This window comes from Lingula anatina, chromosome 1 (assembly GCF_051362555.1).
Source record: "Lingula anatina isolate TDL-2025a chromosome 1, LinAna3.0, whole genome shotgun sequence".
NCBI classification, from domain to species: domain Eukaryota; kingdom Metazoa; phylum Brachiopoda; class Lingulata; order Lingulida; family Lingulidae; genus Lingula; species Lingula anatina.
The window spans coordinates 13,657,173-13,674,407 of NC_141767.1; the positions used below are offsets into that span (position 1 = coordinate 13,657,173).

Below are 17,235 nucleotides of genomic sequence, written 5' to 3' on the forward strand. Positions count from 1 at the left end.
TTCGTCTTCAGGAAATGGACAAGTACCTTGCTGCCATAGTTACATCCATAGTGCCATATGCAGAACTCGAGGGAGAAGTTGGAGAGAAAGTATGTAAGACAGATACACCTTCAGTGGCATTCATAACGAACTATATCCGATTCATCCAAAACATGAAATAAAAAGAGAAAATAAAATAGTGAATCAAGCATGTAATATGTTAGTGCTTTTGCATTGAGTATCAGTAGTATTTTCTGCGAACACAGTTTTTGACACTCCTGCCAACAAGAACATTATTTTGCCATTGTGTAAGAAGCAATTTTAGTTTCTGGGTAATGCAAGCACTTTGTAATCCAGAGCCTGAGCCTGCTGGACTTCTTAGTGTTGGACAATGTGTATGTGTACAGAGACACGGTAGCTTTACTGGAGGTCTTCCCTGATAAACCAGTCTTCTCAGCTCTTATACACAAACAGCAAGAGGTCAAATATGGTGCTAAAAGTTTTACCATTCAAGAGGTAAAACTATGTTCTTTAGACATTTAAATAAAACCTTAAAAGATTTTTGAAATTTTTTTATTTACAAGAACTTTCAATATTGCTTTTTTCTTCATTACTTTTCATTTACTGTAACATACAGCTATTCTTCAAAAAAGTACCTGTCAATTTTTAAATTGTAAATTTTGTTTAACCAATTAGGAAATGAAAAGATAAAAGACACACATTGTGTTTCAGGAGCTGTCTAGTTTCCTGTCTGCACTGAAGTGCCTGGGAGAGCGTAACTGCAGAGAAGCTCTCGTACATCTGAACCTGCAGCTGAAGAATAGGAAGCTAGAACTGATTGAATTGCTAGGGAAACCTGATGGAGGTGATGCCAACTTTTTAGTTTTTTAAACATTAAATGGTTGAAATGCTTTCCAAGTTTTTTTTTTGTTTTTGTTTTTTTTTTACAATATTTTGAATTAGGTTAAGAAAGTTTAATGTGAGGAACCTAAAAAATAGATTTGAAACTGCAGAAAAATCAGTTACTCGAAGATGTTACATTGGGTAAAGGTTTTATTTGTTACAGTTATTTTAATGAGGAAGAGTTTGACTGTCAAAAGTAACATATTATGCTTTTTTTCCAGCGAGTCCAACCTTTTGTGAGGTGATTTCGGAACTAGTGCACCTGTGCAGTTCAGGAGATCACAGCATTGCCCTGGAAGCTGCGGCTTGTCTTGGAGAGATTGGCCCCGCCCAGCTGTCAGTCACCACCCTACCAAGAAGAGGCTATCAGGAGAACTGGACACCCTTGTTAGAAAGATACCAAGGAGATGAAGTCCTCAGGAGATATTTCCTCATTTTCCATAAATTGTCTGAATATACAATTGCTGAGGAGTAAGTATTGAAAACTAGAAAACAGAGAGCGCAGACCTTCGCCAAGGCAGCAAAGTCTCCATCCAATGCCATTTCACCCCTAAATTTTCGATATTTTTGATTATTTATTATTGATTGATTATTGGTCCGGATCACCACCAAAAATTAATCATCTGTTCCTTGGACAACTTCTGACAGTTCCTAAAAATTTCATCAAAATCGGTCCATAACTTAGTTTTTTAATATTAATTATTGATTATTGATTGATTATTGCTCAGGATCACCACAAAAAACTAATCACTTCTAAGTTAACCCATTTCTGACATACCCTGAAAATTCCATCGAAATTCATTGATAACTTTTTGAGTTATGTTAATGACAAACAAACAAAGATGGGTGAAAACATAACATCCTTGGCAGAGGTAAATAGTAGTTCACTGCTACCTCAGTTATTTTGTGTTGTATCAAAACAAAAAATCAATTTTTGCACATTATTTGGTAGACTTGCTTTCATGAAAATATGAATAACAAGGATTTGCCATTTTATTTGATTTTGTGTCAATTTGAATTTGATAATTGAAAAAAATATGAAATGCAGCAAATGTTCTGACCTTAAGCATATATGTACCATAAATAAACTTTAAGGATATTTTAGTGCTTTACTTTAGGTAAAACTTGTAGAAAGTAAATTATCAAACACCTGTTCAGCAATGCCTTATTTCTCATTATAGTGTAAGCACCCAACTAGCTGCTAATAAAGTTTTGAAGTCCATTCTGTCAACTAGAAGTGGCCAAGCTTTCTGCACTGACCACAGGAACAGACTACAGGAAGTAGACCCACTGTTCCACTACCTGCATCCCTTCAAAGCAGCCAAGAAAAAGGTTTGTTGAAGAAAATACACCTTAGTGAATTTGTTTTTGCAAGATTTTCTAAAAATTAATTTGGAATAAAATAACACCTGTTGACTAACCTGATCATAATAGTAAGGTGAAAATTAATTGATTCCAAACATGGCATATTTTATAAAACTACTTGTATCATTTTTCAAAGAGTTTTTTTTCATGGTACCTCTTCTTTAACTTGTTTACCAATATGCAGTCCACCCAAGATGACCAGTCGCAGCATGTTCAGCCACGGACCTCGCACCATGTCTTAACTGATGAATCCCTATGGCTACCAGACCACCATCAGACATACACTGAATGGCTAACCAAACTGACCTCTAGTTTGGCCGACTCAAAATATGTGCAGGATGAAATTCTACAGAGACTGGGGCCTATATGTAACACCATGGTATCTTGTCCCATGTTGTATTTTACCTTTTATACTTAAATCCAAAGTTTAGAATAAAAAATTTTGTATGTTTGAAACTGTACATTTACTGGTGAAATTAGCTAAATGTTCTTGGCAAACCACCCAAGTGTTTGAATAGACCTGAAACAGTGAACAGTATTCACTGGTTGTATGATATAGGTGTGGTCTCAACTTATGATGCTGTCAAACACCAAATACTAGTGATATTTGGCTAATGATAATGTTGATTGAGAATTTAAAAGTCTACTAAATTCCATGAATGTTCACAAAAAGTTTCCAAAAAAAACTAGGTGATATGTCACCTTTAAATGACCAAAAGATTTCTCTGCCAGGTCAAGTCAGCATAATATGCCCTCTCATCCATCACGTTGTTCTCCAGGTGAAGTTCTGTGAGCTGGTTCTGCCCTACCTCATCCACAACATCCTGCTGTGTGGAGACGAGGCCCAGAGGCAGGCAGTGTCTCAGCAGATTAGCCGCGTGTTTGCTCTACACTGTAGTGCAGTGCAGGAACAGAAAAGCAGAACAACCACCCCGATGATGTCAGGTGTGTGTGCATGTGTGCTGGTGTTGACTTCATTAAGTGTACAAGCTAGCATATATAGCATACATAATAGATATTTTTAAAAGCTTGGTGCTAAACATGAATTGTGGGACTGCCAATTATAAATATAGACACTTGGCAAGCAAAATATAATTAATTGGTTTTTTGTTCAATGAGAATTCTTCTGTTTATGCACTCATGCTGTTCATATTGTTGAAGACCTTTAGTCGAGTTGTGCACCTCTTCAGAATTTTGTTTAATGAGATGTGATGGCACTTCTGATTTTGAACATTTGTCCAGGCTCTGAGAGCAGCCCTAGATGTTCCAATGTGGACCAGAAGGTGGTGAAAGTCCTGCTGAAAGTGGTGCAATATCTGAGGCAGCAACAGCTCCCCAGTCAGAATAGAAGGTATATTTTAAATTAGAAAGGATTGTATTGTTAGTGAAAAAATGAGCACTATAATTTTTTTAATGTCTAAAATCTTCATTAAGATGATTTTTTTAATTTCATTTTTTGGATGCACTGTATTTGCATCACTGTAAAAAAGTGGTTCTTGCACCCAGCAAGGAAGGTTTGAATATGTCCTAATTTCCAGACACTTGGGCTCTAAAGGTTCCTTGACTTTGATTAATTCAAAAGATATATTTTCATAACTGTTACATTTATCAAATGGTTTTGCTGTGCCTTGCTTCAGGTCCCGCAATACTCTGTTTGACAATAACTACTGGTTGGACCTGAACTTCCTGGATGCTGCCAAAGCAGCTCTGACATGTGGGGCACCCTTCTCCACCCTGCTGTATACTGAGATATGGTGGGATATGGAAAGGTAAGGGACACAGAAGGCTGGAATAAGAGAAAATATGACAAACAAGTATATGAAGAGGATTTTTTAACCTTTGATCACTGCAACTGATATATCGAATTTTATACACCTGTGCATAGGTGGTGTATTGTCAGTAATTGTGCAGAACAAAGGTAAAATTGTTAATGCCTCAGTGTGTGAACTGTCCAGATTATATTATAACTATTTTGGTTGCATCAGTATACCACATGGAAATCATCAAGTGGAAAAAAACTCCAGCACAATCAAAGAGATTGAGACTCCAGTTAAAAAAAGAAAAATTTCTATAAACGTCAGAGCCAGGTCAAAATGGGAGTCCATGAGCCCAAGCCAATAAGGGCTGGACCCAAGATAAATGTTACCCTTTTATTTTTTTTTTCTTTCAATCTGGGTTTGTGTCTGTATATTCCAGAAACCAGGATGTGGACAGCCCAAGTAGTTCTTCTGAAGACCAGCAGTCGCTGACATCGCGCCCACTGCCGGATGGAGTGCAGGCACTCCTCCTGGAGGCATACCGCAGTATTGGCGACCCAGACGCTGTGTATGGGTGTGGGGCTGGGCAACTGCCAGATGTCAGCACTAGGATTCAGACGTATGAGCATGAACAGAACTGGGATAAGGCTCTGTTGGCGTATGACCTGGAAATGGAAAATCCGATTGTTGCCACACAAGCAGGGCTGTTAAATGTGAGTGTTGTATGTGGATGCAAGTTTTCTGTGGCTTTATTTATTTAATAGACTTATTATTAATTTTAAGCAAAGATATTCACTGTGTGTTTCACAATTTAGAGAAGTTCAGGTAATAGCAAGTATGTTACAGCTTGTAAGGAGATTTGTAATGAAATGAAGTGGATACATACTTGAATCAGTGATGAGAGCTGTTTATAAGTTTTCAGACACCGTTCTCCTAATCAAATGTTTTACACATGAAACATCTCAAGTGGAAACATCTCAGAGTGAATTGTTTTTGAACATATTAAGATTTCCTTTTGTATGCTTGATTTTCTCTACAGGTTATCATGTTTAAAATGTCTTTTTTTTTTCTTTCAGTCTCTGCAGAGATTCGGCACTGACCATGTGTTGGACATGTACCTACGCGGCCTCCAGCAGGCAGGCTGGGAAGAAAACGAGGAGATCCGAGAGCTGCAGTACCAAGCAGCTTGGAGGGCAGGAAAGTGGAGTACAGAATTACCAGCCAGGTGAGAGGGCTGGAAGACATTGTTTATATCAGATTTTAAAATCCAGTTTTTGTACTGGTAACAATTGGAATTAATTATTACATTATTCCAATGTTTATGTCAACATGTATTTTCATGAGATGGATACAGTTGAAACAGGTTGAGTAGGGTGGAGTGCCACTGAAAATTTTCATACGTGAGACTTATGTAAGATTATTTTAACTAAACTATTGAAATTTATTATGAAATTCAATAATCTGTATGCCCGTTTAAATTTTTTTTTTTACAGAGCGGAGTCGGGTTGTGGGTTCCACCAGGCATTGTTCACCTGTCTAAAAGCAGTAAAGGACAGAGATGGCGCCAGCCTGGATCGGGCTATAGAGGTGACTAGGTAGGTAAGAGATGGTGCCAGCCTGGACAGGGTTATAGAGGTGACTAGGTAGGTAAGAGATGGTGCCAGCCTGGACAGGGTTATAGAGGTGACTAGTTATCAAGAATGAAGTGTCATTTACAGTATTTTAATAATTCTTTTGTGTGTAGTAAGTTTGTAAAAAAACAAATTTCGATTGCTAAAATTAAAAAGATTCATAGAGGTAATGGTAGACTTTTTCTTTAGATGAGCTTTTGTGATTCAAGAAACAGTTGCTTATCATTCCTTTTGAACAGTGAATGGAATTTTACTTGAAAAATATGTTTTACAACATTTAGATTTATTTACCAGGCTAGCTGCTCTGAAGAACATTAGCAGTTTCAATATGGACAGTGTGCGCAACATATACCCAGGACTCAGCAGACTGCTGTGTGTGAGTTTGGTGGAGGACGTGGGCAGGCAGAGCCCAAGGAGTGTGAACACAGAGAGCCTTTTACACACCTGGTCATCACATATCCAGAGTCTGGGCACTGACTTTGAGTTCCTGGGCCTTGCTTTGGATGTTCAGCACACACTGCTCTCCATCCTCAGTGACCACATGGGAGGGAACAGGTCAGCTGGTCAAGTAGTGACTGACCACCTGCAACTTGTGGCCAGGGTGGCCAGAGAGGCTGGGATGTACCAGGTAATTAGAGTTAAAGTAGTACTTGGAAAGATAAGTAAAACTTTTATACTAAAACTTAAGAAATTAATTTTTTATTAGTATAAAAAGAGGGAAATCAATAATTGTAGTTGCTTATAAACCTATTGACAACAAGTATAGACATAAAAAGCAAATCATACAAATAGGAAAAATGGCTTTTCACAGCAAAACTTCCATACCCTCTATCTTCCAGACAGGGGAACGGTGTCTTCACCAGATTAGGAAGCTGGTAGGTGGACACAGTGCTATCAGTCCTGTGTGCCAGCTGGAGGAGGCCAGGCTGTTCTGGGCCAGAGGAGAGGAGAATATTGCCAAGAACATCATGCAGGGACTGATACAGGAATTGAGCAGGGTGAGACTGGTTTCTATGTATCGAGAATCAGTAATTGGTCACTGTTTGATTCATTTTTATGTATTACTTTTATACAAAAAAAAACATTTTCCACATTCATTTAGCCATTGCCAGAGGGTTCAAGTGGATCTAGATTACCAAATAGTCAGGGTTTAGGATTTTAAAAAGCTCTTCTGTAGTTCAAAATATTGGTTGTCTCTGTTGTAGGAGTGGCAAGATGGCAGAGAGAGGCAGACACTGTACCCGCAGGTTCTGGGCTTGTTTGGGTCCTGGCTAGCCCAAACTAAGTGTGAAAGTCCTAGAGTGGTGATGGAGAAATACTTGGAGAAGGTGAAACAATAGTTTTTTTTTTTTGATTTCTAAAAGGCTTTGTTATTGCATATGGTGTTTATGCACAGTGTTTTGTAATCACATTTTAATTGTACCACCAGCGTAGGCGCTGGCGGTACCCATGGTTTTAGTCCCGACCCGTATGTTCCGCCGGCTCCTGCGGCTCCGCCGCCAAGTCACCATTACCGCTTCTCCTCCTAGACGGTAAGGGCCCCTGTACCCATCTCTTGGATTTAGGTCACCTATAATCTCAACTCATTCCAGGTAAAATTTGGGCTTTGTCGGTATTGGGGTCTAGGTGTGGCACTCATTGCAATGCACCCTTGTCTAAAAATGGCAAAATTAAATGCTTATTATCTACCCTACGGAAGGAGTTATGGGAAAAATTTCTACAGACAGCTTTCCAAAAGTCATATGTGTAGATTTCAAATATGCCCTTGGATTTGACCTTTGACCTTTATTTCAAGGTCAAACGGGCCAAAATTTTCAAAAAAATGAAATTTTTTATGAAAAAATTTTTTTTTGCCCTGTTATTCAGACACCACACAGACTTAACCAATAATATTATTGGAAAATGTTACCCTTCGGGTCATCTTTCATCTCCATGAATTTGGGGTCAATCGGTGCATTTTCTTGGGAGTAGCGGCCATAAAGTACCGAAACTGAAAACTGTCTCTAATTCGGGAACCGTTAATGCTAGAGACCCATTCTTTTTTGCATTTTGTAGAGCATGTAAAGGCCAACACTGAAGGTTGTCTCCGTTTTTTTGTATTCCATACGGTTTTCAAGTTACGCTGTATCAAAAAGGACATATTGGTGGTGAAAGCAAAATGTACAGTACGGTAATGGATAATAAATTTTGAACTCTGGAAAAATAATACATAAGGCTTGGCAAAGCAGACAACTTGTGGTCAAAAATGACATTATTTCATCAAATTTGAACTTCTGGAACTTCAGAGCACCTCCTATTTTAAGAATTTTTTCCAAAATGATGTTTTCTTTATTTTAAGTAATCTTTTCTGTAGGAAATTTATGGCACATTATGGTAACTCCAAAATTATAACATTTAGTCCCTTATATCTCCAAAACTGGCAGAGATAGGTCCATAGTTACTATTGAACTTGAATAGGAAGTCATATAGTGGCAATCTTACTGTGACCTTGAAATTGACCTTTGACCTACTTTTCACCATGAACTGAACTTTGCAAAATTTGCTTCCCTTATATCTCCAAAACTGGCAGAGATAGGTCCATAGTTACTATTGAAGTTGAATGGGAAGTCATATACTGGCAATCTTACTGTGACCTTGAAATTGACCTTTGACCTACTTTTCACCATGAACTGAACTTTGCAAAATTTGCTTCCCTTATATCTCCAAAACTGGCAGAGATAGGTCCATAGTTACTATTGAAGTTGAATGGGAAGTCATATACTGGCAATCTTACTGTGACCTTGAAATTGACCTTTGACCTACTTTTCACCATGAACTGAACTTTGCAAAATTTGCTTCCCTTATATCTCCAAAACTGGCAGAGATAGGTCCATAGTTACTATTGAAGTTGAATGGGAAGTCATATACTGGCAATCTAAATGTGACCGTAAAATTGACCTTTGACCTACTTTTCACCATGAACTGAACTTTGCAAATTTTGCTTCCCTTATATCTCCAAAACTGGCAGAGATAGGTCCATAGTTACTATTGAAGTTGAATGGGAAGTCATATACTGGCAATCTAAATGTGACCGTAAAATTGACCTTTGACCTACTTTTCACCATGAACTGAACTTTGCAAATTTTGCTTCCCTTATATCTCCAAAACTGGCAGAGATAGGTCCATAGTTACTATTGAAGTTGAATAGGAAGTCATATACTGGCAATCTAAATGTGACCTTAAAATTGGCCTTTGACCTACTTTTCACTATGAACTGAACTTTGTAAATTTTGCTTCCCTTTTATCTCTAAAGTTACGCTGTATCAAAAAATACATATTGGTGGTAAAAGCAAAATGTGCAGTACGGTAATGGATAATAAATTTTGAACTCCGGAAAAATAATACATAAGGCTTGGCAAAGCAGACAACTTGTGGTCAAAAATGACATTATTTCATGAAATTTGAATACCTGGAACTTCAGAGCACCTCCCATTCCAAATATTTTGACCAAAATGACCTTTTCTTTATTTTAATTAATTTTTTCTGTAGGAAATTTATGGCACATTATGGTAACTCCAAAATTATAACATTTAGTCCCTTATATCTCCAAAACTGGCAGAGATAGGTCCATAGTTACTATTGAACTTGAATAGGAAGTCATATAGTGGCAATCTTACTGTGACCTTGAAATTGACATTTGACCTATTTTTCACCATGAACTGAACTTTGCAAATTTTGCTTCCCTTATATCTCCAAAACTGGCAGAGATAGGTCCATAGTTACTATTGAACTTGAATAGGAAGTCAAATACTGGCAATCTTACTGTGACCTTGAAATTGACCTTTGACCTACTTTTCACCATGAACTGAATTTTGCAAATTTTGCTTCCCTTTTATCTCTAAAACTGGCAGAGATGGGTCCATAGTTACTATTGAACTTGAATAGGAAGTCTTACACTGGCAATCTAAGTGTGACCTTAAAATTGGCCTTTGACCTACTTTTCACTATGAACTGAACTTTGTAAATTTTGCTTCCCTTTTATCTCTAAAGTTACGCTGTATCAAAAAATACATATTGGTGGTAAAAGCAAAATGTGCAGTACGGTAATGGATAATAAATTTTGAACTCCGGAAAAATAATACATAAGGCTTGGCAAAGCAGACAACTTGTGGTCAAAAATGACATTATTTCATGAAATTTGAATACCTGGAACTTCAGAGCACCTCCCATTCCAAATATTTTGACCAAAATGACCTTTTCTTTATTTTAATTAATTTTTTCTGTAGGAAATTTATGGCACATTATGGTAACTCCAAAATTATAACATTTAGTCCCTTATATCTCCAAAACTGGCAGAGATAGGTCCATAGTTACTATTGAACTTGAATAGGAAGTCATATAGTGGCAATCTTACTGTGACCTTGAAATTGACCTTTGACCTACTTTTCACCATGAACTGAACTTTGCAAATTTTGCTTCCCTTTTATCTCCAAAACTGGCAAAGATAGGTCCATAGATACTATTGAACTTGAATAGAAAGTCATATACTGGCAATCTTACTGTGACCTTGAAATTGACATTTGACCTATTTTTCACCATGAACTGAACTTTGCAAATTTTGCTTCCCTTATATCTCCAAAACTGGCAGAGATAGGTCCATAGTTACTATTGAACTTGAATAGGAAGTCAAATACTGGCAATCTTACTGTGACCTTGAAATTGACCTTTGACCTACTTTTCACCATGAACTGATTTGCAAATTATGCTTCCCTTTTATCTCTAAAACTGGCAGAGATAGGTCCATAGTTACTATTGAACTTGAATAGGAAGTCTTACACTGGCAATCTAAGTGTGACCTTGAAATTGACCTTTGGCCCACTTTTTATCATGAATTGAACTTTGCAAATTTTGCTTCCCTTTTATCTCCAAAACTAGCGAGATAGGTCCATAGTTACTATTGAAATTGAATAGGAAGTCATATACTGGCAATCTAAGTGTGACCTTGAAATTGACCTTTGATCTACTTATTATCATGAACTGAACTCTGCTAATTTCTTTCTCTTTTAACTCCAAACCTGGCAGAGATAGGTCCATAGTTACTATTGAACTTGAATAGGAAGTCATATACTGGCAATTTACCGTGACCTTGAAAATGACCTTTCACCTACCTTACGATGAACTTAAATTTGATTGTACCATTTTTAGTTTCATATATTTTTTGCATATATTGAAAATTCTTGTTGATTGCATGTTTACAGCTTGTCAAGCACAAGACTGGTGGCTGTGTCCCTTATTTTGTGTATGTGGGGGTCTATACGAATGCGCTTGCTCCAGCTGGTGGTACAATATTCGGAGGGGGTATCGCCTCTCTGATCCTCTAGTTTTTTTCTTTTTTTTCCAAGAAAATAAAGTTAAGTTATTTTGTGGTGATATATCAGAAATGTCCAAATTGTGACCTATACTGTTTTGACCCATTTAATTTTCACCATATTGCTGACATTTCAGGCAGTTGATGCCCTTGAAGAACTAGGCACAGATGATAAAAATACCTGCTGTGAGGCCTATCTTGCCCTGGCAAAGTTTGCTGATGGCCAGTACAAGCATATAGTGGACTACTACAAGTCCAGCACCTATGAGGCCAAGCAAGCCCATGTTAGGAATGCTAGGCAGGAGCTGGAACAACTGAGGAGTTTGGGGACCACTTCTGACTCAAGGTATTGCAATTTTTCACTTGCTGTAAACTAGGTTGTGTCTTCTGATAAGAATTGTGTCTCCATGGAAATATTTTTCATTATATTTGAAAACTTTTTTGAAACTAATGTCATGATAGTAAATATATAGAGTAAGTGCATGTATGCAAAATACTTTTTTTTATCCTGTGTATATTTTAAAAGGAAATTTAAAAAAATTTTCATCCAAATATTGTCAAAATGTATAATTGAACGTTTGAACATTGAATTGAACAGTCGTTACTGCCGCACACTGGACCACCAGGCTCGTATTGATGAAGTAGAGATCAATGAGATGAAGGCTGACCGTGACAGATTTCTACACCAGGCCATTGCTAACTACACCAAGTGTCTCCACCTGGGGGATGAACATGACAACCGCATTTTCAGGGTGATTGGGTTGTGGTTTGAGAATATACAGGATGAGGCAGTCAATACCCTGGTTGAGGTGCAGCCATTTCTTCACAATTTGAAAACAACATATTGTTTGCTTTGAGAACGTATTTTAATATGTTAAAATATCTGTTCTTATTTAAGAAAAGTAGGATTAAAGATTGCCAAAACTCATGCAACCTTGGAATAGTTTATTAGATTAAGATAACTGAAGATAAAGTGGACATTATATATATTAGATTTTATATTTCTGGATTTTTTCAAGAGTTTTTGACTGACTGTGAAAAGTGAACTGTTGTTACTAAATTAATTCTGTGATCATTCCTTTGCAAAAGCGAGAGTGCTTTTTTACAAAACAGTTTATGTTAACTATATTTGTCTTGTCATAGGACACTTGTAGAGTGCTACCTCCTCACAAGTTCCTGCCCTTGATGTACCAGCTGGCAGCCAGGATGAGCAAAGAAAATGCTGGCAACTTCCAAACCACTCTGCAGAAGGTACATGTAGTGTGCTGTGCTGTGTTGTGTTGTGTTGTGTATTTGGTACAAGTGAGGTAGAAATGAATGAATGATATGTTGGTAGTCTTCCTTTTAATACTGTAAAGATGTTGTTTTGTACATTTTGATTTAAATTGTAATAAATAGACAGCAGCAATTGGCCATTACAGAGGATAATAGGCACAAGTAAGTAAGTAAATAAGTAATGTCTGGTGTTTTTCAGTTGATCCTCCAGGTGGCAGCAGTTCACCCACACCACACCCTTCCTATCATCCTAGCGCTGGCCAATGCCAACAGGGACGTGGAGCTGGCAGCACAGCAGAGGCAGACCAAGAAGCAACAGCTCTCACAAGCCAGTTCACTCCTTGAAGTAAGTTCTTTTCATCTGCTCTACTGTGGCACCAATCCTGGAATTCCACTCTCATAGCAGTTAAACACTTAATGAGAATGGTTGTTTATTTAGTACACTACATTTCCGTTATGATTTTTTCTTTGTTTAATTTTTTTTTCAAGAATTTGTTCCACTGATAAGCATAAGTGATTAACTGGAATCATGTACTCTGTGCCCCATATTACAGTGCTATTTTTACTTCATTTAGACCATTACTCAAGACTGATATTATTACATCTACATAAAAGAATGAGCGGTGACAATTATGCTTTTGTTGTATTGCTTTAATAACCGTGTCATTTCCCCAGGACCGTGCAGTAGCAGCCCAGAGTATACTTGACCAGTTTATGACCTCTGAGAGTGGTCAGCACAGACAGCTCATTAAAGACCTGAAAACACTGGCCGATGCCTACATCCAGCTGGCCAACTTCAGTGTGGAAGCACACAAAAAGGAGACAAGTATGTGGCATGCAACTTAAGACAATTACTAGAGAATTATCTTTATAGTTCGATTTAGCCTTGTGAGCATGGTTTGTGAATTCTTCATGTTTTCCAAGATGATTATTGTAAAAAAATTCGAATATTTCAAGAAATATTCATTTTATTTAAAGTTATTAAGGAATGGCTAGCAAATTAAAATGAATCAACAACATGAAGTGAAAAAAAAAGTCATATTTTGGAATACTACATAATGTTTTACTTGTACATCTGTTAATTAATAGGGCCTATTAAGATGCCTGCAGTCTTACTTATTACAAAGTTGAAGAACTTGGAATGTTGTGTTTTGACGGGTGATATCCAAGTAAGTATGCATGTAATATGCAATCAAACGATACCTTCAATTGACATAATTTTAAAATCCACATAACTTGAAATATCTTTGATTTTTTTTTTTTTTTTTTTACATTATCTCATAGAAGTTCAGTGAAATTGATTTCTCCTTATAATTATTGTTCTAAATGAAATTTTGGATGTGCAATTACTCCTCCACAGGTGGACTTGACTGGTGAATATGGAGCATTGGCGAAGGTAGCAGGTTTTGAGCCCACATATAAACTAGCAGGGGGGATCAACCTGCCCAAGATAATCTACTGTATTGGCTCTGATGGCAAAAGGATGAAACAGCTGACAAAGGTATCACTGTACTAAGCCTGTTCTCCTATGACTGTGATAGAACCTGTTTTTTGAAGTTTTGATTAACATTAGCTTTTTGCAAACAAGTCAAACCTCTTGTACACAACAACTTGATAGAAAAGTGTATAAACAGGCAAGCCTTTATGCTAAAACAAACCAATGTTTCAATATAATAGTGAACAGATAGCCTTGGTTGTGCATAAGTTAGTTTGTTCATATAAACATTGTACTAATGATACACTGGATTGGAAGTGCAACTTATTTCTTTTAACCCATCTGCCTTTCAATAGAAAATACTCATGCTTCACTATGATGTTTTGATAGCCTTGCTTGATTTTAATCAAGGGCATAAACCTTACAATATTTGTGAGCTTATCAAGAAGCAATGCAGCCATTTTGGATTTGTGTTTTTTCTTCTGAGGATATTTTTGATCCTTATTGCATGGTCAAACTCATCGAATATTCTGTTGAAAACAATGGAGACAGACAGAAGACAGTTTCCTGTTCATGAGTCTAGATGTAAACGTATTTTTCAGGGTCGCGATGATTTGCGTCAGGATGCTGTGATGCAGCAAGTATTTGGGTTGGTGAATACATTACTGAAGAAAGACAAAAATGCTGGAAAACACAAACTTCAAGTCAAAACATACAAGGTAGGCCTTCATTATATACAGACTTTGTTTTATTTCAATATTGCTGAATGGCTTTGTTTGGTAAAAATGAAGGAATCACCAAAAGGTGTGTCCATTGTCCTATTGATCATTTTCCTAAGCTCCAAACAATGGTTATATTTTTTAAATGACATAAGAAATCCCAAGTGGATTAGTGTAATATTTCACCCAATTTTTCTTCTCCAGGTGGTACCCCTCTCCAGGCGGAGTGGTCTGGTAGAGTGGTGTGAGGGCACGCAGCCACTGGGAGAGTACCTGGCTGGTAGTAATGGTGCCCATCAGAGATACTACCCAGAAGACTGGACATTCATTCAGTGTAGAAAGAGGCTACAAGTAAGTGTATTGGGGCTGCAGCCTCTTGGATAGTACTTCTTAACTTATTTGTGGGCACATTTGTGATAAGTTAGCTTTATCTTAAGGGGCCCGCACACGGTGAGCATTCGGCGCGCGCCACTTGCGCTGCGCCAGATGCTCGCGCTCCTCAGCTCCCCGCAAACGATGCGCTTTTTTGCTCAGCAGAGATGCCTCCCGGCCTGCCCCTATTGGACGCACCACGAACTGTGGGATCATGTGATTAAGGAAACATTACATATTGTTGTTTTTTCTGATAGTAATGGATAATGGTGACCACGTTAATCCATCAGACTAACTATAACTGTGTACATTTTTGTTGACTTCGCTGGGGGCTGCCATTTTTGTTTGTTTCCGGCTACTGGCACATGCACATTGTTAGCATGGCGTGAGCAATCGGCACTTGCACCCCGCACACGCTGAGACATTTGCCTCAAGAGACCAAAAAAATCAAACACGTGAGAAATTTTGCTCAGCCGTGCGTGAGGCAAAAATCTCACCAAAATACCCCCGCACACGATGAGAAAACGGCGCAGCGCAAGTGGCACGCGCCAAATGCTCACCGTGTGCGGGCCCCTTTACATGATTGTCTTTGCCCAATATTTATTTTTGTGCTTTTCTTCCTCCTACAGGCCCGTAGCCAGCAATTTCAAAAAGGGGGTTCTTTTTCTGAAAAAGTGGACCTTTTCCAATAAAAACTCCATGTACCTAGTTCAAATTTAACCCAGAGTGGACCTTTCCCAGCAAAAGGGGCGGTTCTTTCGAACCCCCCGAACCCCCCCTGGCTACAGGCCTGTCCTAGAATTATCTACCTGCACATCTTTCCAATATCTTAATTATGATGTGTTTTTTACCCCTGTTACAAAATATTTTTGACTGCTTTTTCTTTCCAGGCAATTAAAGAACCTAAAGAGAGACTACCAGCTTACTTGGAAGTATGTCGCCATTTTCAACCAGTTTTCCGCCATTTCTTCCTTGAAAACTTCCTAGACCCAGCAGAGTGGTATGACAGGAGACAGGCGTATATCAGGAGTGTGGCTACCACTTCCATAGGTAAGAAAGTTACTTTCTTTGTGAAAAATTGTCTTTTGTTAGTCTAAGAACCTTTTGCATTATTTTTGCTGGTGGACAAAAATTTTCTTGCTTCTTGCTTTACGTTGTCTTATTTATGTCATTTATGAACAGACATTGTTTTTATTTACTGATTTACTTATTGTACATTTATGTGGAAGTTCTCTAAGTGTGTCATTTAAGATCTTGATCATCATATAAGCAAGTGCTAACTAGCAAACTCGGTCTCCATGCTGTTGTTTCAGTTGGATACATCCTTGGTCTTGGTGATCGTCATATTCACAACATCCTCATAGACTGCACTACAGCACAGCTGGTGCATATAGACCTGGGTAATATTGTACATATTTGTGTCTGTTCATGCATTTGTATCTTTAATACTATTAATACTTATAATAGTGATAGAAATAATACTTTACAACTGGTTAGGAGAGATTGTGGTCAAAGGAAGAACTTGACAAAACACTATTTAACCCAAAATAGCAAATAATAATTCTTAAAAAGAAAATTATAATATTTGAAATAAAAGTTTGATTTTTTGTTCTTCGAGAAAAAAAAATGTCCTTGTTGGTAAGTATCAGAAGTGAATCTTAAACTTTGGTGTTTATTTCTGTTCAACAAAGGTGTTGCATTTGAGCAAGGCAAGATCTTACCCACTCCAGAAACAGTCCCATTCCGCCTGACCAGAGACATAGTGGATGGCATGGGGATCACCGGCGTGGAAGGAGTCTTCAGAAAGTTAGTTTTTTCTTTATCAGTAAATTTTTGGTGTCTTGATTATAGATGGTAGAATGATCAGTGCACTATTTTGTGGTAATTTAAAGTAAAACTTCTCTCAGATACAAGATGTTAAAAAATGCTTTTAAAATACCAAAAAGATGGTGGGAGAGGGTCTGGATTTCATAGAAAATACAATCTCACCTGGATGATTGACTGTTCCCAGGAGTTGTGAGAAGACAATGGAGGCCATGCATCAGTCCCAGGAAGCCTTGTTGACCATCCTGCAGGTGCTGCTGTATGACCCTCTCTATATGTGGACCATCTCCCCCCTCAAGGCTATGGCACTACAGAGGACCAGGCAGGAGACAGAGGCCACAGAACTCAACACCAGCACCACAGCAGTGGCAGAGGCTCAGCTACCAGGTGAGGAGTTGGTACATACTCTGCTGTTTGTTAATGCATCAGCTACCAGGTGAGGAGTTGGTACATACTCTGCTGTTTGTTTATGCATCCAGGGATTTTTTTGTCATGAATGTTGCAAAATAAAGGACAAGATTACTAAGCTAACACTACATCTTTGCATAATGGCTGCTCATCACAAAGCTCCCGCTGCTGACAACATTGTTAAGATGATATTCATCATTACTGTTCATTTTCTGACCAG

General features: G+C 37.9%; 1 protein-coding gene across 1 annotated transcript in view; it reads left to right on the forward strand.

Moving 5' to 3' along the window:
• Window positions 1-17,235, forward strand: part of LOC147763991 (serine-protein kinase ATM-like) — a 28,835-nt gene that overhangs the window by 9,466 nt on the left and 2,134 nt on the right. The window contains exons 21-48 of the mRNA XM_087004133.1: window positions 12-89; window positions 337-495; window positions 712-844; window positions 1,104-1,353; window positions 2,064-2,214; window positions 2,432-2,626; window positions 3,027-3,192; window positions 3,490-3,598; window positions 3,885-4,016; window positions 4,444-4,717; window positions 5,081-5,229; window positions 5,498-5,599; window positions 5,930-6,263; window positions 6,475-6,633; window positions 6,841-6,963; window positions 11,120-11,328; window positions 11,581-11,791; window positions 12,126-12,233; window positions 12,457-12,603; window positions 12,933-13,083; window positions 13,347-13,426; window positions 13,618-13,758; window positions 14,295-14,411; window positions 14,616-14,762; window positions 15,674-15,833; window positions 16,097-16,183; window positions 16,475-16,589; window positions 16,795-16,994. Of these exons, the coding sequence (XP_086860259.1) occupies window positions 12-89; window positions 337-495; window positions 712-844; window positions 1,104-1,353; window positions 2,064-2,214; window positions 2,432-2,626; window positions 3,027-3,192; window positions 3,490-3,598; window positions 3,885-4,016; window positions 4,444-4,717; window positions 5,081-5,229; window positions 5,498-5,599; window positions 5,930-6,263; window positions 6,475-6,633; window positions 6,841-6,963; window positions 11,120-11,328; window positions 11,581-11,791; window positions 12,126-12,233; window positions 12,457-12,603; window positions 12,933-13,083; window positions 13,347-13,426; window positions 13,618-13,758; window positions 14,295-14,411; window positions 14,616-14,762; window positions 15,674-15,833; window positions 16,097-16,183; window positions 16,475-16,589; window positions 16,795-16,994 (4,387 nt within the window). The remainder of the gene's footprint in view (window positions 1-11; window positions 90-336; window positions 496-711; window positions 845-1,103; window positions 1,354-2,063; window positions 2,215-2,431; window positions 2,627-3,026; window positions 3,193-3,489; window positions 3,599-3,884; window positions 4,017-4,443; window positions 4,718-5,080; window positions 5,230-5,497; window positions 5,600-5,929; window positions 6,264-6,474; window positions 6,634-6,840; window positions 6,964-11,119; window positions 11,329-11,580; window positions 11,792-12,125; window positions 12,234-12,456; window positions 12,604-12,932; window positions 13,084-13,346; window positions 13,427-13,617; window positions 13,759-14,294; window positions 14,412-14,615; window positions 14,763-15,673; window positions 15,834-16,096; window positions 16,184-16,474; window positions 16,590-16,794; window positions 16,995-17,235) is intronic.